At 45.3% G+C, this 24,965-nt stretch overlaps 1 protein-coding gene across 1 annotated transcript; it reads left to right on the top strand.

The window, feature by feature from the left end:
* Nucleotides 1-176: 176 nt before the first annotated feature.
* LOC136427099 (neuronal acetylcholine receptor subunit alpha-3-like) lies at nucleotides 177-23,769 on the top strand. Its single transcript, XM_066415814.1, has 6 exons — nucleotides 177-622; nucleotides 8,092-8,231; nucleotides 12,926-12,970; nucleotides 14,816-14,925; nucleotides 20,859-21,894; nucleotides 22,258-23,769. Exons 1-6 carry the CDS (start codon nucleotides 550-552, stop codon nucleotides 22,366-22,368), a joined length of 1,515 nt encoding a protein of 504 aa, XP_066271911.1. The 5' UTR covers nucleotides 177-549; the 3' UTR covers nucleotides 22,369-23,769.
* The last annotated feature ends 1,196 nt before the right edge of the window (nucleotides 23,770-24,965 follow it).

The following is a 24,965-nucleotide window of genomic DNA, read 5'->3' as shown; positions in this document are numbered from 1 at the left end:
TGTTACTTCTCTGGTCACCTTCCGCAACGTTCCTCTGATGTTGATGAGAGGAATAAGACTCCATGCAGTGTGTAGGGTTGGACACTGCTAATTCTGGTTCAGCTTGGATGGGCAAACTGCCCATTGGTATAAAACCATCATTACGTTAATGGCAAACCCGCATAACGAACGATGTGGCCATATTAGGTCGACCAAATCCAATATTTGATAGAAAGGCGGCAGCGCCTGTACTGTACTCCTGACGCGTGCCATTGTGGCTTCCTTCCGAGCGTGCCATGGTGGAACCGCCCGCCCTCTAATTGGCGCAGGCAGAAGATCAACACCGTGGCGGATCCCTACCAGGCTGTGACGTTAGGTGACGACTGGACCGTACCACTCCTGGCGAGAGGGGTAGAAGCGAGTCGTATTGATGCCTGGGCATTTGGTAAACTGGGGCGGGCTGTAAGCTCAACTCCAGGGCGAGCGTTGGAGAGAAGTAGCGGCAGGCGAGCCTGCAGAGCCCGGGACCGTGCCCCTGTACAGACGGGATCACTCACGAGTCGTTCCACCATGTCCGGCAGGAAACCGCGGAGCCTGATGTGCACGTACCTGCTGCTGTTGCACCTGTGGTACGGGCTGCAAGGTACGTTACCCAGCCACGTCTCTCTAGTTCACCTGTGGTACGGGCTGCCAGGTACGTTTCTCTAGCTCACCTGTGGTACGGGCTGCCAGGTACGTTTCTCTAGCTCACCTGTGGTGCGGGCTGCCAGGTACGCTTCTCTAACTCACCTGTGGTACGGGCTGCCAGGTATACTTCTCTAGCTCACCTGTGGTACAGGCTGCCAGGTATGCTTCTCTAGTGCGGAGAGCACCTGCATGAAGCTTTCTTAAGAAATATTATTTTACAGGTTTAATGTTAGATCAATAGATGGGTTATGCATGTTTCGCTAAATAGTTGTGGATGCTGCTGCATGGTTCCACGTGTATTCCAACTAAAATCATGGTATAGGCTGTCAGTGGGTTGCCAGGTAGAGCGGCAGGAGATGTTTTGCATGTACGGCGGTGTAATTGAAATGGATCTGGCGGGGCTTTTCAAACATCTGGCCCCTGACGGGGCGTAGTGATGGCGGATCCACAGGGGCTGCAGGGAATGGAGCGTGTCCTCTTGACTAGAACATAAACTGGTCGGTCAACCCTCCTACCTGGACAGGACTCAAAAACAGCAGAATTGCACTGCACACCGGCTAATCTACCCCGATCTGCAGACATGCTGTAACATTATCAATCCCGACTCTCATCCACCCCGATCTGCATACCGGCTTTAACATTATTAATCCCGACTCTCATCTACCCCGATCTGCATACCGGCTTTAACATTATTAATCCCGACTTTCATCCACCCCGATCTGCAGACATGCTTTAACATTATTAATCCTGACTCTCATCTACCCGATCCGCACACCGGCTTTAACATTATTAATCCCGACTCTAATCTACCCGATCTGCACACCGGCTTTAACATTATTAATCCCGACTCTAATCTACCCGATCTGCACACCGGCTTTAACATTATTAATCCCGACTTTCATCCACCCCGATCTGCAGACATGCTTTAACATTATTAATCCTGACTCTCATCTACCCGATCCGCACACCGGCTTTAACATTATTAATCCCGACTCTAATCTACCCGATCTGCACACCGGCTTTAACATTATTAATCCCGACTTTCATCCACCCCGATCTGCAGACATGCTTTAACATTATTAATCCTGACTCTCATCTACCCGATCCGCACACCGGCTTTAACATTATTAATCCCGACTCTTATCTACCCCGATCCGCACACTGGCGTTATTAATCCTGTTTAGAAATTCCTGTTTGATGGAGCGCGTTCCCGCTGGCCCTGCTGCTGATAAACAGCGCCGCCCGATATCGGGGCTCGCACCTGGCGCGCCACCGCCATAGATTAGCCCGGCACAACACGAATTACCCAAAGTGCCGTCAGCAATCTGAAATATGGGCCCGGCAATGGCACTTCAATTGCTAGTAAAAGCGAGCCGACGTCTGATGTCTATTTCTGCGCCCGTATTTCAGTGCCAAAGTCGCGGGATATTTGTTATCGGACAGGTTCACCAGTAGGGGAAGGGTTGGACGCAGGTTCGGGATTCAGTCCTCTTTTTCTTTCGGTTTTCTGCTAAATATGCACTTGGTAATAACTTTGACTTGGCAGTGCTTAACTTAAATACATGTATAAGAAGTGATGCAAAAATACAGCTGAATGCTCACGTGTGCTGTTGCAGTTGGACGTTTTCCATAACAACGATCATTAATACTTTAAGATGGTGTCTCCATAGACTCCGGAAATCATCCACACTAAGAACGGATCTTTTGCCGTTCCCTTTGGCGCCCAGCTCAAAACTGTACCTTGTGTCGTTGATATGGCAAACCGCGGAATGGCTGTCCCCTGTATGCAATGTGCGGTACGGCAGGTTGCTTACAGTATTTACCCTGCAAGCTGCCTGTATTTACCTTTCTCAGAAAACACAGTTGTCGGTACTCGTCTCTGGTCTTATTGTACAGAACCTTGTCTTACACGGATCCTTACATTGTACTTAGACTTTGCCGGATTCATTCACTCTCCTGTGTCGCAACGGTGAAATTTTGTTTTCTCACCCACTTCAGTCTGTCTGTTTGCCTGCCTCTACCTCTCTCTCTGCTATATCTTTCTAGTCAAGTATCTTCATTTATGTATACCTAATAACAATTGATATGTGCTTCTATCAGCATTTGCCTAGTTAGATTACGCCAAGACCAGGGCGAAGTGGTTCTTCACGAACGACTTCGGGGATGTATGGTACTTTTCGTAAAAGTTTCAGACCGAGCTTTTGTTTGAACATAACATTTTTTATCAAAACTATTGAATTGACTAATACCTATGCACAGTAGACAAGAATTAAGCAGATGGCAGAAAGAAAATTGCCAAACATTCATGACTTTGGAATTCATTGAACTGTGCAGTTAGGTTAAGCGGCTAACTTCAGTCGAACCATGAGTATGTAGGTAAAGCTGTCCCCTTCTTCATGATGCTAAGCCCACCGTGCAGCTGGCTGTGTGGTCACATGATCTCTGGAAACGCTACTCATCAATCCGCTGTCGCTGGACATCTGCTCAGACGCATTCCGGATTAAATGCCGGCTCCATCTTCTGTTGGGAGATTATAAGCTGTCACGCTTTATACTATAGAACGGATGGATAGAATTAAGAGGTCAACCACTACATACGATAGTACCATATCATTATTAGCAAACGCAATTAGAGCTGATTAATTGCAGGTTCGCTAACAAGGTTCATGAGGCAAAGGGAAGTCAATCGGACATGGCAAAGTCCTGATGAACAAGAGCGCGCAAGAATAACTATAGGTGTGAGTGTCTGCGATTTTGATATATAGATAAAGACTTGAATTGAATTAAAATACCATTTGCGACACCCGGTCCGTATGTCGCCATACAGGCTACATCCTCGCCATTATTAGTTAGTTTGATATTGGCAAGTTTTCTTTTTAATCGGAAGAAAATTATGAAAAGTCTCTCGTAATGTGGACTCTGCCAGGTAGGATGCTAGTTTTCGTGGAACCATTTTACAAAATGGCTAAAATCACACAACAGCCTTTCTACCGATGCTCGGCTGCAGAACAGCACCTCCATCGCTACCGCCGAGGCACCACCAAGCATCTTTTACGATGAGTCTGGAGTTTTTGACCTCACGAAAGCGTCGATACTACCATAGTCGGTAAAACATAATCTGGTGATTCTCAGAATAGGTACTTACTTGTTTTCGTGATTTTGTTGCAAATATCCGGCAGTGTAGAGGCACTTTGGCTACTAGAGACCATTTTTATTTGATGTTGTGGTGGTAATTTCCAGGTGGATGGCCCTAAGAGGTAGCTCCTACGCCGGTGATTGAGCTATAACCGCCTGTTTCATTGGCCATGCTGCTGTAGGCTTTCTCATGTCGGCGATTTTGCCGTATGGGTTTACCGCTTTACGAGCAGTTCGGCTGAAGAGGGCAGTTCAGGCATCACCGGTCGGGCTCTAGAAGACCTCTCCTATCCCGGAGACTTTGGTGTAGTTTGTTTCATCGATCGATTCGGCAGCGTTGCGCCAGACTTAAGACCAGCCGCTGTCTTTGCTGAGGACTTACAAAGCCAACGTAGACAGTCCTCATCACGTGAAAGTAAGCGCGATAGTTCCCCCCCCCCCTCTGGTCTTACGTGAGTCCGACCGGTTATTACCAGATTAAACAACACTAGAGTCCGCTAGTAACCCCCACCCCCCGCGCGGTAACCCCCCCCCCCCCTCCCCCCTCCCCCCTTCATGACGCACATGAGTGCAGCCGGGTATTACCAGCACCCCTCCTGTCGTACGTGTGCCCGGCCGGGTATTACCAGATTAAACAGCCCGACATTCTGCGCTGACGGACAACCGGTCGATGAGCCCTAATATTCCGGGGAAAGTGGAAAGTGCATCCTGGCGATGAGCCTTGATATTCCGGGAAAGTGCATCCTGGCAATCCCGGCCAGGCAGTTTTAATTGATGCATTGTCCTTTCTCCAAAATTAACAGGCAGCTGAGTCCATAATTCCGCGCCAGCCTGCAGGGGTGGAGAGGAGGAAAAGTTGTGACAGTCAGACATCCCCAGGCGCTGATCTGCGCACTACGTTATTTATACATAATCGGTGCTCATCTCACTTTGATGGCCTCATTTATAACCGCATGAAATCGACATTCTGCCGCCATCAGAAACAGCGCGGTTAGATAAACAAGACAGGCAGATTGGTTTTGTGTTGTTTTGCAACGAACCGAGATGCTTTAGAGGTCTTACATATACCTGAACCCGGCTTCACAATCCATGCACCGGTCCCGGCCTCTCATCAATAGAGACTGGAGCAGGAAAACAATTATTCCGTGTAGCATAAAGAGGCTAAATTGTTTTTCACTTGTGCGACTGTGGGTCCCACAGGGAGCTTTTGCATCGGTTTCACAGGGTATAAATTATCAATTACTTTTTAATGGAATATGTAACATAAACATGGGTCTAAAATCATTATTTGTTACATAAACAGCCAAATAACGCTCATATTAAAATTAAGTTTCTTGCATTGGTTTTCTCTTAGAATTTTCTAATTTATCTAGATTTTTCTCTGCCATGCCGTGCTATTCATTTCTTACAGAAAAGGGAAATTGTGTTACAATTTTTGTTTACTTTGTGAAAAATGAAATACCCACATGTAACTGTATACGTTTCGAAGGAGAACAGGTTGATTTTAAGATGCAACTATGAATTCTAGAATGCACCTAACCCTAATCGTACTTTCACTGTAAGTTGGTATCTTATAGCTTATCTTAAAGCGGCCTTTTGTCGGCATTCGAGCGACGCCAGACCTGCTCTCAGCCATCTATTGACCCTCTATACCCGATACATATCATAAAAATTGCCACATGTCCATATGCTGTTTAACTCCGAACAGTTCTGCATATTTCTACGACAAGAAACTAATGATAGTTGAATAACTATAAAGGAATGACACTAAAGTTATTCCTTACATCTGTCTTCTTGTCATTTATTGTGGCTGCAAATCTGCATTACTTCATGCCAACACAGCATAAGATTAATCTCCAAGCAGATCCACGCCGGGCGCGAAAATCGTAGTATGCTAGCCAGAGAAGGTCCAGTCAGCCAGAGAGGGTTCATCAGCCCGGCAGGGATCTGCCCTTAGTCGGACCTGAACAAGGTTATTAACCTAATCTCCTCGCAGTCAAACTGCGCTTAGAAAGAAGGTGCGAATTGTGCCGGCGTTCGAAGCCCGGCGCCCGTCATGGGTCAGCTGCGCGCTGTCTCACAGTTACCCGGCAGGTTTGAATTCCAGATAACAATGGAAGCAAGCAAGCGCTGGTGGACGGAAAGAGTCCGCCGTAATTTCCGTGCTATCTGGGAGTTAAATTATGGAGACTCAACTTGATGCCATTCTAGCATGTCTGGAGAGTAAAGATGAATTTGTTGGGATTGCGACGGGCAAGGGGAAATCCCTGTGCTACCAAATTGCATTCCGCGGTGTCTGCCGTGAAACAAAACTTGTTTCGATCGTCTCACCGTTACGAGCGCTAATCAGCGACCAAGTAAGGACGTTGTAGAGACTTCTCGATCCACCGGACGACGCCATGGCTTCTGCCATAACTCAAGACATGACAAACGACAAGACTCGGGTTTTACTGAACTGAATATAGACGCGAGAATCTGACTCTCAAAAAGATACAAAGACACTGAAAGATGGCGGTGTTTCGGCGTGGTTTTGCACCGCATCCAAGCGTGAAAGAATGGCCAAAACAGATTCCAAGTTGTGGTTAAAAAAAAGACACACCAAGCATTCACATAAATAAAACGACATTTTAATCAATTATGGTTTAACATTAAGCTAGAAACTAATGGTGCAAATTTGTCTAACGGAAAAGTCTGTATGTCGATACCTTTGCTTTGATGCGTTGTGATGCGGTGTGTTCCCGCACTATTGTATCTGAGTGGAAACACTCCTGCTGTGAAATGGCGCGGCCGGCCATGTTCGTCCCAGATTCGGGGTTGTAAAACGATAATCCCTGCCAATTTTCATGTTGGAGTTAAGCAGGCACGAGGAGGAGTAGAGGCACCTTCCTCAAAAGGTTGCCCCTCCTCGTGCCGGTCAATAACCTTGTTCAGGTCCGACTAAGGGCAGATCCCTGCCGGGCTGATGAACCCTCTCTGGCTGACTTGACCTTCTCTGGCTAGCATACTACGATTTTCGCGCCCGGCGTGGATCTGCTTGGAGATTAGCATAAGATATCCATTATGCTATGTCCTTCTATATTTACATAACCGAGAGCTAGGGTTTTGTGGGTGTGCTGTGAAATCTTCTCTGAACGTGACCCTTTTCATCCTACTAGTCTGCACCGAAGCAACATTACACCTTTGCAGCCTACACTTTCTCCTTACATCTGAACGTGATCGGGAGTGAACAAAGGCGTCCCAAAGTGGGACATCCTCCCCATTTCCAGCAGCTTAGTGTAATAGTGGCGCCGTGAGATGGCTATTGATCACCGACCCGTCAGCAGGAGTCTCCTACAGCACAATTTTAGTCTGCTGGACAGAAAATTGAGCGTGATAACACCAATGAGAATCCGCGCTAGCCCTAAGCGATAAAATACAGCCATACTTTGAAATGCAGGCCTATCCACTGATAGACACTTACCGCCGTCAGTAACCACTGCGGTGAACTACGACTCAAACTACGGCTTCTTGCCCTCCTCAGATTTCAGTTGCATGTCACCTGTTTACAGGGTAGCCTTACATAACCGAACTACTACCAAGCATGATTGTACAAAGAATCATACAAACAACAAATCTGAACTTAACTAGTACTATTGGTGGATATCTTGGCAAAACTTTCTTAGTCCCATCGAGATTCCTATAGAGTAACTTTATCTAGTCATTCTTTCGAGAAACACATGCAGGGGACCCACATTGACGAGGAAAGAAATGCTATATTATTTATACCCGTGTATAAAATCAACATTCCTCCCAACAACCTTATACCCGTGTGAGTGATATCAACCTGCCTCCTCACACCTTTATACCCGTGTTAGTGATAACAGCCTGCCTCCTCACACCTTTATACCCGTGTTAGTGATAACAGCCTGCCTCCTCACACCTTTATACCCGTGTTAGTGATATAAACCCACCTTATCACACCTTTATACCCGTGTTAGTGATATAAACCTGCCTCATCACACCTTTATACCCGTGTTAGTGATAACAGCCTGCCTCCTCACACCTTTATACCCGTGTTAGTGATAACAGCCTGCCTCCTCACACCTTTATACCCGTGTTAGTGATAACAGCCTGCCTCCTCACACCTTTATACCCGTGTTAGTGATAACAGCCTGCCTCCTCACACCTTTATACCCGTGTTAGTGATAACAGCCTGCCTCCTCACACCTTTATACCCGTGTTAGTGATATAAACCCACCTCATCACACCTTTATACCTGTGCTAGTGATATAAACCTGCCTCCTCACACCAGGCGCAGAGACGTCCAAAGCGGAGGAAAAGTTGTTCCGTGACCTTTTCCGGAACTACAACAAGTGGATCCGGCCGGTGGCAAATGTTAGCGACAACGTCACGGTGGCGTTCGGAGTGTCCATCTCGCAACTGATAGACGTGGTGAGTATCGCACATAAACATGCATATCATACAAACTGCATATATATAATACAAACTGCATACATATCGTACAAACTGCATACATATCGTACAAACTGCATACATATCGTACATACTGCATACATATCGTACATACTGCATACATATCGTACATAAACATACATATAATGCAAACTGCATACATATAATACATACTGCATACATATCGTACATAAACATACATATAATACAAACTGCATACATATCGTACAAACTGCATACATATCGTACATACTGCATACATATCGTACATAAACATACATATAATCCAAACTGCATACATATCGTACATACTGCATACATATCGTACATACTGCATAGATATCGAACATACTGCATACATATCGTACATACTGCATGCATATCATACATACTGCATAGATATGGAGTGAGTACCTTTCATTTCATCTATTTATTTCACCAGTACCTCTTCATACATACGTTGCGAGTACCCCTGCATCTATATAAGATAAGTACCCCTGCATCTATATCTGATGAGTACCCCTGCATCTATATTTGATGAGTACCCCTGCATCTATATTTGATGAGTACCCCTGCATCTATATTCGGTGAGTACCCCTGCATCTATATGTGGTGAGCACCCCTGCATCTATATCTGATGAGTACCCCTGCATCTATATGTGGTGAGTACCCCTGCATCTATATGTGGTGAGTACCCCTGCATCTATATCTGATGAGTACCCCTGCATCTATATGTGGTGAGTACCCCTGCATCTATATGTGGTGAGTACCCCTGCATCTATATCTGATGAGTACCCCTGCATCTATATATGGTGAGTATCCCTGCATTTATACATGGTGAGTGCCACTGCATATATATGTGTTGAGTATCCCTACGTGTACATGCAGGGACTCTAAATGAACGTTGTGCGCATATACCTGATTTACCTTCATGACCATGCCGGGTAGACACCATAATGCGATGGATATGTGAGATTAAATGTTTGATGTCTAAGGATGGCCCTTTACATGATCGCTAGGTAACACTAGTATTGGACAATAAGAGTATGCGACCGTAGGTAACATCAGTATTGGACAATAAGAGTATGCGACCGTAGGTAACATCAGTATTGGACAATAAGAGTATGCGACCGTAGGTAACACTAGTATTGGACAATAAGAGTATGCGACCTTAGGTAACATCAGTATTGAACAATAAGAGTATGCGACCGTAGGTAACACTAGTATTGGACAACAAGAGTATGCGACCGTAGGTAACAGTATTGGACAATAAGAGTATGCGACCGTAGGTAACATCAGTATTGGACAATAAGAGTATGCGACCGTAGGTAACATCAGTATTATATAAGATAATAAGAGTATGCGACCGTTGGTAACATTAGTATTGGACAACAAGAGTATGCGACCGTAGGTAACATTAGTATTGGATAATGAGAGTATGTGACCGTAGATAACTTGAGCAATATATAAGATAATAAGACAGCTGCTGCCTTCATCTGCGCATCCTGACCTGATGACCCCTGACCCCGGGGATGCGGAACTCTAATTCCGCACTAATCCGCGCTGTACGGGGGACGGACCCAGGAGTGCCTCAGCCGTTTCTGCAGCGAATTCTAATCCAGAAGAAATACAAACCTGAAAACTCTACCCTACGGTAATAAACTAAATAAAATGCGCTTAAGATTGAAAAGAGGCTTGAAAAATGCACATGAAAGGGCTAAAACGTCGAGTGAACAATGGAAATGAATACCGATGATGGAAATTTACTTGAACATCTGGCTTTTGTTAAAGATGTTCTCTGTTCCCGGGAACAGGAGTGATTTACAGATGTTAACATCATACCACCGAACCGACTGTAACCAGCTCGCTTGGCGTATAAGATGTTGTTTGGCACAGTAGTTAAAGGATATATCTAATTTGTACACAGGTTCACACCGCGGACATCATTCCCATTCCGCTCACGGCCGGTTGTATTTCTCTTGAAAGGAGTTTTCTGATTTACTCACCTCCCGGAAACCTCCCACATTGGTTTGAGTTGCTCAATGAATCAGAAAAGCGAGGGAATATTTGTGGTTCGGTGTGAATCGGGATGTTCGGGGATGTTACGGCTTTTTAATGATAATCCATAATAATTCATTCTCAATTGAAGATATAACGATAAGTTTATTGCGATTTCATACCAAAACCATCACATAACATGGAAAAGATAGAGTGGTAGAAATACATAAATGCCAGACAAAGTTTATGATTAGCTGAAGCTATTTTTGACTGCAATTCTTTTCTCGTTGCATGTCTGAATTTGAAGGGATGCAATAATTTTATCACCAAATACAAGTACAATTTTAAAAAAAAACACACATAACACCTGTTAAGCATGGAATGGCCCACCTGCAGGTGTCAAAAAATGTAACAAAAAATATTTGCGAATCATTTGCAACATCCGCCATATCCTGTAGCATCAGGAAAGAAAGAACCCTGTCCTGAACTTTCAAGTTAAAACACCCTCCGCACGCAAGGCCCGTGAGAGTGAACATCTAAGCATTCAGACGGGGGATTCTGTGTCTGGCAATAGCCTTGGCAGCAACATGAAAACGGCCCGAAGACTGCAATTGTGCCAGCTGACAGTGCTATCGGCAAGTAAAACGCTATCGCAAGGGCAACTACACCGGATGGAACCACCTAAAGCACTTATTAACGTCTGGACGTGTCGCCTGTTGCGGCTAATAGTTCTTGCGGGGCGCCTGTATTCCCCGATAGTGATAAAAGCCGTTAATCAGCAAGTCAGAAATAGGAATCTGAAGGTAAAAGTCAGCCTGCTCGTTGAAGGATAAAGAAACTAAACTAGCCTGAAAACGAATTGCTGGGGCAATATTGCAGCCTTGTGACAAAAACAATTCACCATTCAGCCAATATTATCTATGTTGTTAAATATACTAATGAGCAATCATTTGGATATGTAAATATAATACTATATGGACAAGCTTAAATGTATATTTCGAGCCGTACTTCATTCTGTTTGATCACGAAGCCGATAATTCTGTCTGGACCGGTCCGAAAAACTGCTTAAAAAAATTAGTGGATGGACCGATTAAAAAATGAACATTAATAATGGCTGCGCCGAATGCAGGTTTATTTGCATTTAGCCTTCGGGCATGAATTTGCAATAAACTAATTATTGCATAACGGCGGCGGCGGCTCGTGTCTCTAGTACAAAACCGACATCTACAGCTGTGTGGCAGTGACGAGACACGCGCTCGTATTCAGTACGCAGGCAGTGAGTACGCTCTAACGCGGGCTTGGTACCGTCCAGGAAAAATTAATCTAGTAAAGAGATGTCGAAGACACGGTAAATACATATCTTTTTTATGTGGTTTGTTTCTGTAATTGCATTGTTTTGCCCCCTCAGGTCAAGGCCGCGAAGTTTTAGTGATCGTTTGTACAAAACCAAAATCATGTTTTAAGTTTTTGCTACATCATCGTATCCTTTGGCATCAGTTGCAAATTCATCGTTAATAACGAATGTCATTCAAATTTACAATTTGAACATTATTTGTAGCACTTACAGAGTATCAAATATGACATTGTCCAACATCCCTATTGACTAAGACATAACATTACATGCAGAGGTGAATCTACAGCTACCTTCAGAACCGCCAGCATCAAGGATCAGTACGCCCACGTTAAGGGTTCCTCAACGACCCTAGCTCTGGTTCGAATTGTGCAACTCGAATGCCAATGCCAACTTGCCAATGACACACTTGGAATACAGAAGACGAGCCTTTTCGTCCTCTGGGTCTGCACTTTGGAACACATTACCACAACATCTCAAATCAGCCAGATCACTTCCACTTTTTAAACAACTATATGATGTCCACTGCCTTTCTGCCAAACATTGATATGCAAATTCCGTTCTAGTCCTTTCTTTTTTGACGTTATTCCATTGTTTTTCTGTGTTACATTTTGTTATATTTATGTTTTATTCATTTTGTTATTTGAAATCAGTTGTAATAAGTTAGTATTTCCAAGCATTTAGTTAAGTTTACTTTGTATTATATTTCAATTACAGTTTGTGTTACTTTTGTTATCTTATGTATCTAAGTTTGAATGTGGGAATTTGCCCCCCAGGGCACATTGGAAAACGCCATCACAGGCGATATGTTACCCCTGGATAAATAAAAATAAACAAACAAACAAACAAACTATGGTTGACGGCTGTGGACTCAAACAAGCCGACCCTGGTCAGAGCCATCTTTTCGGACATGAGTAAAGCGTTTGACCGTGTGGACCACGCTCGGCTTCTACAGCGCGTGATCGACATCTACGTTAGCCCTTACATGGAGAGATGGATCTACAGCTACTTTCAGAACCGAGAGGCAGAGAGTCGTAGCTCACGGCGCGTCCAGTTTCTGGCGTACCCTAACGTCGGGGGTGCCACAGGGATGGGTTCTCTCCCCTACCTGTTTCTTCTCTTTATGGGCACTTATTAACGGAGACATAGTTGACATTGTGTACATTTCTCCCTAATATACTTATTGACGGAGACATAGTTAACATTGTGTGCATTTCTCCCTAATATATATACTTATCAAAATTGACATTAACATTGTGTACATTTCTCCCTACATACTTATTAACAGTGACATTGTTAACATTGTGTGCATTTCTCTTTTAAGGACGAGAAGAACCAGATCATGACGACAAACGTCTGGCTCAGGCAGGTCAGTTCAAACGTCTCCCCACCGATGTTGGCTAGCCCGGTTTACATTGTTGTTGGCTAGCCCGGTTTACATTGTTGGCTAGCCCGGTGTACATTGTTGGCTAGCCCGGCGTACATTGTTGGCTTGCCCGGTGTACATTGTTGGCTAGCCTGGTGTACATTGTTGGCTAGCCCGGCGTACATTGTTGGCTAGCCCGGTGTACATTGGAAACTTAAATCGTACTCCTCTCTCCGAGAGAGAGAGAGAGAGAGAGAGAGAGAGAGAGAGAGAGAGAGAGAGAGAGAGAGAGAGAGAGAGAGAGAGAGAGAGAGAGAGAGAGAGAGAGAGAGAGAGAGAGAGAGAGAGAGAGAGATCGTGATGGGAGAAAAGACCGTGCCCAAATAGCAACATAAGTACCTGATTGCATATATGTGGCTATCTGCGGACAGAGCCACTGTTGCGCCAGGCCTCCGGCATGACGCAGCCCGCCATGCGTGGCTCTGCTTCCCCATGACGCAGCCCGCCATGCGTGGCTTTGGGTCCCCATGAGGCAGCCCGCCATGCGTGGCTTTGGGTCCCCATGACGCAGCCCGCCATGCGTGGCTTTGGGTCCCCATGACGCAGCCCGCCATGCGTGGCTTTGGGTCCCCATGAGGCAGCCCGCCATGCGTGGCTCTGCTTCCCCATGACGCAGCCCGCCATGCGTGGCTCTGCTTCCCCATGACGCAGCCCGCCATGCGTGGCTTTGGGTCCCCATGACGCAGCCCGCCATGCGTGGCTCTGCTTCCCCATGAGGCAGCCCGCCATGCGTGGCTTTGGGTCCCCATGACGCAGCCCGCCATGCGTGGCTCTGCTTCCCCATGACGCAGCCCGCCATGCGTGGCTCTGCTTCCCCATGACGCAGCCCGCCATGCGTGGCTTTGGGTCCCCATGAGGCAGCCCGCCATGCGTGGCTTTGGGTCCCCATGACGCAGCCCGCCATGCGTGGCTTTGGGTCCCACGCACTATTTACTGCCTATTGATATGATGGATCCTCTCATCGCCCCGGTCCCGGCCGTTCATTATATGAGCCTGTCCGGGCCTCATAATGAGGCTGTTGACCTAAAACTGTAAGCGATGATTGATTGGCCAATTCACCAGGAACAAAGGAAGTAAAAGATCAGCAGAAATAAGCAGACCTTGCCCGGGACAAAGGCTTCGGTCTTCGGACCGGAAAAAGCTCTGATTAGATCGTTACCTGTTACTTTTTACATTCAAATTGAACCATTTCCCGTACCTTCTGGTTCGGGGTGAAAGTAGTTTCGATGCATGAGATGATCATGGGCGAATGAACCTGGCCGCACTGCGAGGGTCTCACTGCCGCCATAAGGGTCGTTACGGGGAATATTCAAGTAGATCCATGTCAGTCGCACACACACACACACACACACACACACACACACACACACACACACACACACACACACACACACACACACACACATAAAGTCAGTCTTATGGCAATGACACACTTTAAATACAACTGGTAAAGTAATGCCGTTCCATTCGCCCGCAAGAGAAATGCTATCACTTGTAGTCATGGTAATGTGAAACACCATACGCACACACACACACACACACACACACACACACACACACACACACACACACACACACACTAACATACACACATACATACATACACACACACACACACATACACACGCACACACACACACACACAAACATACACACACAAATACACAAATACGCACACACGCATAGACACGCACAAAGACAATCACAGACACACACACGCACACACACACACACACATGTGCGCACTCATCGCGAGCCCGGTGTGTAACGTCTATGTATCCCCCTCAGGAGTGGAACGACCATAAGCTGCAGTGGAACCCGGAGGACTATGACGGGGTGACGGTTCTGCGGGTCCCTTCCACCGACCTCTGGCTGCCTGACATCGTTCTATATAACAAGTGAGTCCCGGGAACACACTAGAAACATACGCAACTTTCATAATCAAATTTTATTCCGCAACAGTTGTAACTGATACAATGCAATAGTACGAGTCTAAGGCCTTATCTACTTGACTTTTAGTCGTTGAAAATTACTACCAACTCTACGGTTATTTTTGCTTGTTTCGTCCCGTCTGCTTGGAATTTATCACATCCACCAGAGATTTTCAGTTTTGCTATGGTGGAATGGCTGTGAATTTATGTTCGTGGATGTATGTTTGTATGTAACCAGCGTAATTCGAGAAGCTGTGAGCCGATCTTCTTGGTATTTTGTATAGGCGGGTAGGCGTAAGAAAGTGGGCCCCTAGCGGCTTCTATGGAAGTGGCGTGGGCCGTTTTGTTGGTATCTTTGGAGGATTTGAAGAATGAGGAGATTTTGAAAGAGAAAAACTGAAAAGGGCTTGGCGGATCGTTGTGATTTTTGTAACATAGCTTGAATAATGACTGGCAATGTAGTAGGATGAAATTCAGAAGTTAATTTGCATAATTGAGAGAGACATTTCATTAATCCACCACGTTACATCATAAGTCTTTTAAGGATGTGGCATATGTCACCTAGATAGAGGGGAATGTCGATAGCATCAATTATGGAAAAGGTACGATGATATAGTGTGTGAACGTAACAATGACTTCTCCGATATTTTACTGCCTCAGCAAAACAAATCTTAACCTGAGGAAGTCTGACCTAACCCGGGGCCGAGCGCATACGTTACGTTAGCAGCAGCCGATATCAATCCAACCTTGCGGAATGGCAACCGTTGCAATACTAGCCCTGGCGACCTCCTGTCAGGAATTTTGATGCTTAAGCTTAACAAAGAGAAAGACCGATATTCGTTAACACCCAGTAATCACACGATCGGTATCTGCTGGTCTTTCTATAATCCATCCGACACGCGAAGGAGGCACACACAAAGGTGTGCGCACGTAACCAACAGAGCTGTATAAGACGGGGACATTTTGGCATGTATACGTTGTAACGTTACCTGAGGCTGACTAATTTTGTGAAGCTCACATAAGGCGTAATGCGGTCTCCCTGCTGATATCTGCACGAGTTGCTTTTAGCACACATTAGAGAATTGGGACCTGTGGAAATCCATAACTTGTCAGAATTCAAATTATTAACCACAGATGTTTTCCTCGTTTGTGGTGCGTATTTGCAATTTCTGCCTTGTGTTGACGTCCTGATTTAATCATACAAATGGATGCGGCAGACACACTGAGGGGGTAATTGCTACGTTAGACGACGCGTCAGCCTGAGTTGGGCGCGTTATCCATATCACCATAAAGATGGGACATGGGACGATCAGCTGAGTCCTCCGGGAAGGTTCGACCCGTAGATGTGCTGTGTTGAAGGTTGAATTGCTGTTCATATTGAGCCAGTCAGTCTGAGAGATGCTGTTCAACAGGTACTGCTCCATTACTGTGACCAGGTTAACACAATGTAACTCACGTCCACGCGCTCTCCTTCCCACTCCAACATTGCACCAGTACCACTGCAGCTTGCAGTTCGGCACAGGGACGCACGATGGCGCGTATATCGACTTTCAGATTGAGAGTGGAACAGGTAAATTACACCAATCCAGTCCCTTACCTATTTATATAGAAAACATGCAGGAAAAGGTTGTCAAAAGTCACCTATTTTATTTGAGATTTAGTTTGCAGCAACTCACATTGGCAGCGTAGCCTGACCTCTTAAGTGTCTATCTTGTGAGTTTGGACGATTCCCACGGCTGAAAGTGTCGCTACAGCATGAAGATAAAAACTGATGACCTTCGACCTCTCTTTACAAGAAATGATCACATCCAAAATAAACTTGTTCTACAGTGTATCGGACACTCCAAACATGGCTGAATGACATACGACAACCCTTGCCTTTAACGTCCAGCTCAAAAATGCCAAAATTTCCCAACACATTGGCTTCTTACAGTTCTTCAACAAGGCCAGCATAAAAATGCACCCTTCGCGCATGCCTGAACAAGAGTTCCTGATGAAGATTGACAAATCTTAATCACATCGCATGGTGCGGGGAAGAGTTGTCAAGCACCATTCCGAGTTTTAAAGGATTTCTGACCTGGGAGGGTCCCCTGTGAATACTTTGGGAGTCTGACTATCTAAAGGCCATCCGTTTTCCTTTGAAACAAAGTCATGATAGAAATAAATAAGATATACGAAAAACGGTAATGCTGACCTGGCTTCATCAGTATAAAGGCTTGAAAGTAAATAGAATTGCGAAGTTGGTAAGCCTGGTTGTTGCACATTATAATCCTCTCCTAGCGTCGCACTTACACGTTGCACGGCCAACTCTTGTCGTGCTGAGCTTGACGAAAGCCCCGTATCTCAAATGACCTGCACGTCCGTACATGCCTTGACAGATAAGATCGCGATGATCCGCGCCCAGGCCTCCCATCAGATTCATCACCCATTCAACATCAGCGCCCCCGCCGGGCTCCTTGTAAGGCCTGACGCAGGGTCAAGTGGCCGGGTCAAGCCTGGCAATCCAGCCGATAAATCATCAAAGAGACCCGGGCAGCCCTGCTGGCTTTGAACTGCCGACACTGTAGCAGCGCGGCACATTTGCACACCGCCGCTAATGGTGCTACATCAAACGAAAACTGTAATGCTCAAATCCGATGAATGGCTTGGCGCTGATCCAAAGTCAAGTGAGGCGAATCTTTAGCTCCAACATTGTCAACACTGGGTATGCTTGATGGAGGTGAAAATGAAATTGTGCGTTCTAAAATACAGATCGAGGTTTTCTGTGCAGGAGCCTTCAGGTGTCATGGTGTCATCAGGGTCATCAAGCGTTGATGATGGCGGTCATGATGATTGGCATTCAGTTATAACCCCGTCGTGAGTATTGAATACTTGCAGCCCTACATGTATGATCCGTAATCACTAGTAAACAGGAATTTGCTGCTATATGTCCCTCAAGGTTCCAACTCATCATTCCCCTTCACCTCTGACCAACTTTCTTCAAGTCGGCGGCCGAAAAAAATGTTTCTCTTCAGTTCGATAACCAGTCTGCACAACGGTGGATTAAAGTTGAAAATAACTTCTTCCCCTCAAAATTTACCTAGATAAAAATTGCAAGTAGCAAATCATACGGACTTGAATATACACACACGTGTTAAGTGGCCATATATATATATATACATATATATAAATATATGCAATCTAAACGAATTCTAAAGAATATGACGAAACATGCAGCAGCGCTCACGTCGTCATCATGCAAATGGGCCATCTTAATGTCGATAGGTTGAGGTGATTTGACATTTGCAATCTAAACGAGTTTAGGAAAATATGACGAAACATGCAGGCTATGTTTTAACATTTCCTATTGGAAATAATAGAAATTTTGTATCAAATTTACAATTGTTAGATTTATTAGTTAACAGTGAAACAAATAATAAGACTTGTAAAGCTGTAGTGCGAGCATGCACTCTCAACAATTAGAACGATAAGCAGAGAAAAATGTGCTGAAGGTTGTAAGTCAAAAGGAAAGATATCACAAGTTGGTTCCCATTTTACAGTACTTCGCAATGTCGGTTCTATGATAAGATGCATATCAGAATTACGACTATGATGTTTAGAGTCACCCAGAGAAAGTGCGAACGAAAAGTTTCGAGGCAAGCATATTATTCAGACGAATTTTCAAGCGGCGATTTTGAGAAGTTCGAGCTTTCATTGTTCCCTTCTCGGTTAAAATTTTGCATGTCAATCGGTATGTAATATGTGCAAACCTTCACCAGCGCGTCTTCGTAGTACCGTCTGGCGATGTCTGTCAGAGCAACACGCCGGGCCAGCATTGATATGAACGCCATTATAAAATGTCACTTGGCAGGTTCTGCCGTGTCCGCAATCGCTTGGTGTTTGCCACATTGATGAGGCTTCTGCAACCGCAAGTCGATTCAGTTGAAACTTGAGCTAATCCAGCTTTGGGCTTTGTTTGTAATCTATATCAGTTATTACTTGTTTAGTGATCGATACTAGCTGACTCCGGTAATGAACGCGACCGTAGAACCGACATAGTTATCGATCGCCATAAATCCCACTTTGCGCCGCCTGGTGGGAGATTGTGCGACTGGAATCGCATTTCCCTTCTGCTCACTTGGTCGGAAGCCATGCTCCAATATTAATGGCGCTTCTTAATTGCGTTCACTTTCTATCGGAAATCGAACGATGTTGCTCTGATCCATCCACACAAGGTAAAGATTATCGATACCTCTAACGACCAAGTCATTCACATTTCAAGTAGAAAATATGTCATTGTTTGAACCAGGTACGTTCATGGCAAATCCCCGCGCGCAAGCAGTGTTGTAGATTGCTGTTTCTAAATCAGATCGTGGTACTCGGGAAACATATGGGAAAGTGGCCGCTGGAAAACACATTCTAGATTCTGTGCGGCATTTATTCTATATCAAATGATCTCGCGCTAAGCAGATTCTTCGCGAATTGGCTGCTCCTCGGTCGATTGGTGTTTAGCTGCGTTGCTCATTATTCTTCATGTAAATCCGATAAAACTGAAAATAAAGACTTGTAAAACTCGAGAAAGATAACCTGTCTGCTAAAGTCAAATCGTGCCTTATGTTCAAAGCCATCGACCGCAATGTAAGGCGCCAGGTGGTTGTGTAGATAACCAGGGATTATGGGAGACAAGCAAAGCGGTCCATTTAAACAATGAGACTCTTTGTGTAGATGGGCTGATTTATGTGAGAACACGCTTTAACCCGTGGCATAACCGTGTCTCATCCACTGTTCCCTTGTCTACAGCAAAGTTCCGAATCACACCTCCTGTTGTCCCCTCTGTTATCCGATTCTCTAATTCTACAGAATCAATTACTAGTGTCTAATGTCCAATATGCTTTGTCTTATATATACCGATACACCATGTGGTGGGAGTCACCCACAATTAAAGACCCAGTCCGCTCCTGCGGCGATGGGGCAGCCGGAGTGGCAGGACGGATCTTCAGACCGTGCTGAACTGCTCCTGGCAATTGTTACAGTCTAGCTGCAGTGATCCGCCTGTTACCTAACCATTGCTACAGTCTAGCTGCAGTGATCCGCCTGTTACCTAACCATTGCTACAGTCTAGCTGCAGTGATCCGCCTGTTACCTAACCATTGCTACAGTCTATCTGCAGTGATCCGCCTGTTACCTAATCATTGCTACAGTCTAGCTGCAGTGATCCGCCTGTTACCTAACCATTGCTACAGTCTAGCTGCAGTGATCCGCCTGTTACCTAATCATTGTTACAGTCTAGCTGCAGTGATCCGCCTGTTACCTAATCATTGTTACAGTCTAGCTGCAGTGATCCGCCTGTTACCTAACCATTGCTACAGTCTAGCTGCAGTGATCCGCCTGTTACCTAACCATTGCTACACTCTAGCTGCAGTGATCCGTCTGTTACCTAAACATTGCTACAGTCTAGCTGCAGTGATCCGCCTGTTACCTAACCATTCTCGCTCAGACAGAATTAGATCTCGACTACCTTAAGAAATGTATGCTAGTTATTACCACACAAAATATTGAATGGGGACAGATGTCATATGAAATTCGTAGTGATTATTGAAACTTGACAGTAACGTTAACAGTTGACATTCAGAATCGTCCCAACTGACTTGATCTGTTGCAGACTGATTTTAGACTATCGGTGGCATACATGCTCGGTTTATTATGTTCTAGCTGCAGTGTCTCTTCTGCTACCTTTGGCAGTAGTGACTCCCCCAGACCCACACAATCACACTCAGATGAAATGTCATCACTTTGTCTTGTGGAGAGGACAGGCAGTTCGATGCTATCTATATATCTTGCATTGCTGACGGGCAGTTTTATGTTATCTCTTTGCCTTGAAGTGCTGTCGGACAGTTTCATGTTATCTCTTTGTGTTGTAGCGCTGACGGACAGTTCCAGGTGAAACAACAAACAAAGGCAGAGGTCCACTTCGACGGCATGGTCTTCTGGGTTCCTCCCGCCATCTACAAGAGCGCGTGCGCCATCGACGTGCGCTACTTCCCGTTCGACAAGCAGAACTGCTCCATGAAGTTCGGCTCGTGGACGTACGACGGCGCGCAGATGGACATGAAGTTCGGCCAGCTGTACGACGGCGCGGACTTTAACCAGAGCGTGGAGCACCAGATGGAGAGAGAGGAGTGGAGTAACGGCGAGTGGGTTCTGGAGGACGCGCCCGGAGCCAAGAACGTGGTCAAGTACGAGTGCTGCCCGGAGAAATACATCGACATCACGTACCACCTCATCATCCGCCGCCTGCCGCTCTTCTACACCATCAACCTCATCATCCCGTGCCTCCTCATCTCCTTCCTCACGGTCCTGGTCTTCTACCTGCCATCGGACTGCGGGGAGAAGATGACGCTCTGCATCTCCGTGCTGCTGTCCCTCACCGTGTTCCTGCTGGTCATTAACGACATCATCCCCTCCACGTCTCTGGTGGTGCCGCTGATCGGGGAGTACCTGCTCTTCACCATGGTTTTCGTGACTTTGTCCATCACCTTGACAGTCTTCGTGCTCAACATCCACCACAGGTCCCCGAACACTCACAACATGCCCGCCTGGGTCCGGAAAATCTTCATCCAGACTCTGCCCAAACTGCTGTGGATGGAGAGACACGAGGTGCAAGTATCAGCCTTTGATCCTCTGGACATCTTTCGGGAAATCATTCAGCAGGAAATCCGGGAACAGGAGCTGCGCGAGGTCAGACCGTGTCTGCACAAGGTGCCCCCTGGGATCGCTGGTCTGAAACCCCGTCCCAAGAGCATGGACCTGGAGGTGGCGCTTGCGCAGAGAAAGTGCACCCTGGCAGTGTCCCGACAACGCTACCTGGACGATCCCATTCTCCCCGAGGTGAAGGAGGCGGCAGACGGAGTTATCTACATCGCAAAACACCTAAGAGATCGAGAACGGAATCAAAATGTAAGTTATCTTCTTCTGTATCCGTACGCTAACGTGAGCCATTGCTTTGGAATAGAATATATCTTGGGTTAACCGAATGAAGCAAAAACAACGGGGCGAATTCGGTTCTGGTACACAACGGGGCCCGCTGCTGTAACCCACAGGAGGCAGGTTCTAGCAATTGGTAAAGACCAATAGTGAGGGCTTGTATCGTCCCCACAATGTCTGATGCATTCCATCAATTGATACTGGTCTATGGGCTTTATGTCCAATAATTTATCTCTATTTCATCTAGGTAGGAGCAGAGAAACTTTAATGCAACGCTCAAGCATAGGGTCTGCATGGTAGAATAATACCTTGTTTTGCCTTTCTTTTCCATTACAGATGGAAAAGGACTGGAAGTATGTTGCCATGGTTATCGACCGAATCTTTCTGTGGACGTTCATCATTGTTTGCGTCGGTGGGACCTGCGGACTGTTCCTTCGGCCATTCTAAACATGGGATGCTCACGTCAGTTACTGCTAGACCGGAGTCGGTGGGACCTGTTGATTCTCCTACGGCTGAACATTGAAGTATCCAGTCGCTGTGTCCGAGAAGGGGGGGGGGGTACATGATGGGAGATAGTAGGTAAATAGGAGGACCAGTTCAGACATGGTGTAAAGGGAGGAGGTTTTCCTCGTCACTTCTCATGTTCTTACTTTCATTGATAAAATCACTCAACTGCACTGTCCATTATCTTATATAATTCTATCCATGAATAGTGGAAACGAACTGACTTATAACTCTGTCAATAGAGTGACATTACCCCATCTAAAGGTCACTCCTCCTGATGCCTTCCACCGTGACGCCGCGATTGTGGACATAGATCATTATGGAACAATGCAATTAACTAGCCTGAGCTGCCTCATCTACATCCACTGGATATGGCTAATAATGCTAAATAGGGATGGTTGTACTGGATGGGCCTATGGGAACTGCATATCGATAGGAGTGCTGGATATGGCTACTGTGGAGAGGAAATAGGGAAAAAGGCGGATATTTTTTACCTCTCCCCCAATTTAAAGTAACTCATGTTTACAACACATCTGGTGTTTCTAAGCCTAAAGTGCCATATTTATTGGCAATACCTATGGAGTAACAGAAATAAACGGGCGACGGGGGACGTACGTGTACATGTTATTTTGTAATTCACCACCTTGTGGATAACAGGGCCTCTTCAACTATTGAAAACAATAAAATAATGATCATTCCAATAGCAGTTTTATGTTTGTGTCCATAAGTACTAGTCTATCATTTCGAATGAATACTAATTCAGTTCAAGTTAAACTGCGTTAGAACTATACATAAACTCCAGGAAAAAGAATAGAGATGAAGTAGTTGTTTCTATGAAAAAGTATAATTGATGCGGGATTTTCTTATCATATTCATAAGATCTTTATCAGGGGTAGGTAGACATTTATAACGAAACTGCTTCTAGTACTGAAACAAATAGTTTTCTACAAAACAGTCCACCTTTTCCATATTTAATGTGTAGTGAATGAATTACGCACAAGAATATTAACATCTCCATGAAGTACAGTAATCTATTTATTATCTGTAAATTTTCTATCACCACAATATACCGAAACACTTTTGGACAGCAACATTTTCGTTAAGGCCACAGCAAGAAGCTTTTATAGATGGTATAGCGCGCTAATCCAATTACACCTTATTTTAAAAGAAAACAAATTTCCGCACGAAAATGGTAAACATGACAAGAAAGTATCAATATGGGAATACATGTCGTGCTGCAGCCTTGAATGTACTTTTAGAAGTAACGCTAGTGAGGCAGCCATGGCTATATTTATGGAAGTGGAATAAGTTCGATAGTTGTAACGGTGGCACCAATGTGGTAGCAAGGAGTGTAGTTTCCAACATGATACCAGTGTACCATACCAGTGTCCCTTTATGCACTTCGTGACTACATTGATACGTTAATGGTGTCTATTCTGAAATAATACTCTTTTGATTTTGCTCCTTGCTTTATGTTTTGAGTCTGCAGAGAATGCCATCTATCAAATGTACCTGCTATGGCCTAAACATAACATACCAGGGACAATCAGACATTTTTGAAAAAAATTCAAACTACTAACTAATTCCTCCACGTTATGATGCACACATTTCATATCAGTTGCCATATCCATAAGACCATTGTGTTTCTTTCATTTCCCAATTAACATACTTAAGTATCATTGTCACAATGAATAAGGCTTTCGTCATAACACGTTATGTATAATCATTTTAAAGAGCATGCCTGTACTATATAATGACCTGACCCAACCCGATAAAAGGCGAAACATAAACAACCAGCCCTCAGTCTAACATAAACCTTCGTGGTGTTCACATCGCGGAGAGCTCCGGTTGTACTATGTACTTCAAAAGTTACGCTACCCACTGATAGAACAACTTCACTGGTTTTTGTATGATCAGTATGTGTCAAACTTCAAACGGCAAATGTCACCGAAATAAAATTCAAGGGCGTAGCTGCAGCCTGACGCTATAAGGCAGCTTGCCCCGGCCCGCAGTACAGTCCCGCGCGGTGAAATGTGCCGCGACCGCCGGGTAAATAGCCAGAACGCTTCGGTAAACCATACACCCGTCTAGCCACAAGTACTGGGGGTTTTCAAACATTTCAAATGCATGTGTGACGATGTGGTGTGGTATATTGAATAAACCCACAGAAAGTAGTAATTCCCGACTTAGTGCCGACATATTACGGGGAAAAACACGACAAAAGTCTGAAGGACTTTGAGCCGTTTATACATACAAGTCAACAAGAAACCGTTACTCACCGCAGCGCACGCCTCGCGAAAGCCACCACCCTATATAACGTTATACCGTCGGTGCGATGTTTGCGAGTATATTCAATGATTTGTAACGGAGTTGAATGGGTTATTTTGACAATGAAGTAGTTCTACTAATAAAAGCAGCTTGCTCTGATCTAAAATCAGAGGCAAAAGTATGACGAGATTCAAACACAGGGTGCTTGACTGTGGTAACTGAATACTAGTACTAATATAATTTTTTGTGGATAGTCAGCGCGACCGGGCGGG

Source organism: Branchiostoma lanceolatum, chromosome 2 (assembly GCF_035083965.1).
Source record: "Branchiostoma lanceolatum isolate klBraLanc5 chromosome 2, klBraLanc5.hap2, whole genome shotgun sequence".
In the NCBI taxonomy this organism is placed as follows: Eukaryota; Metazoa; Chordata; class Leptocardii; order Amphioxiformes; family Branchiostomatidae; genus Branchiostoma; species Branchiostoma lanceolatum.
The sequence above is the reverse complement of the archived record's forward strand: the minus strand, read 5'-3'. Positions and strand labels throughout refer to the sequence as shown.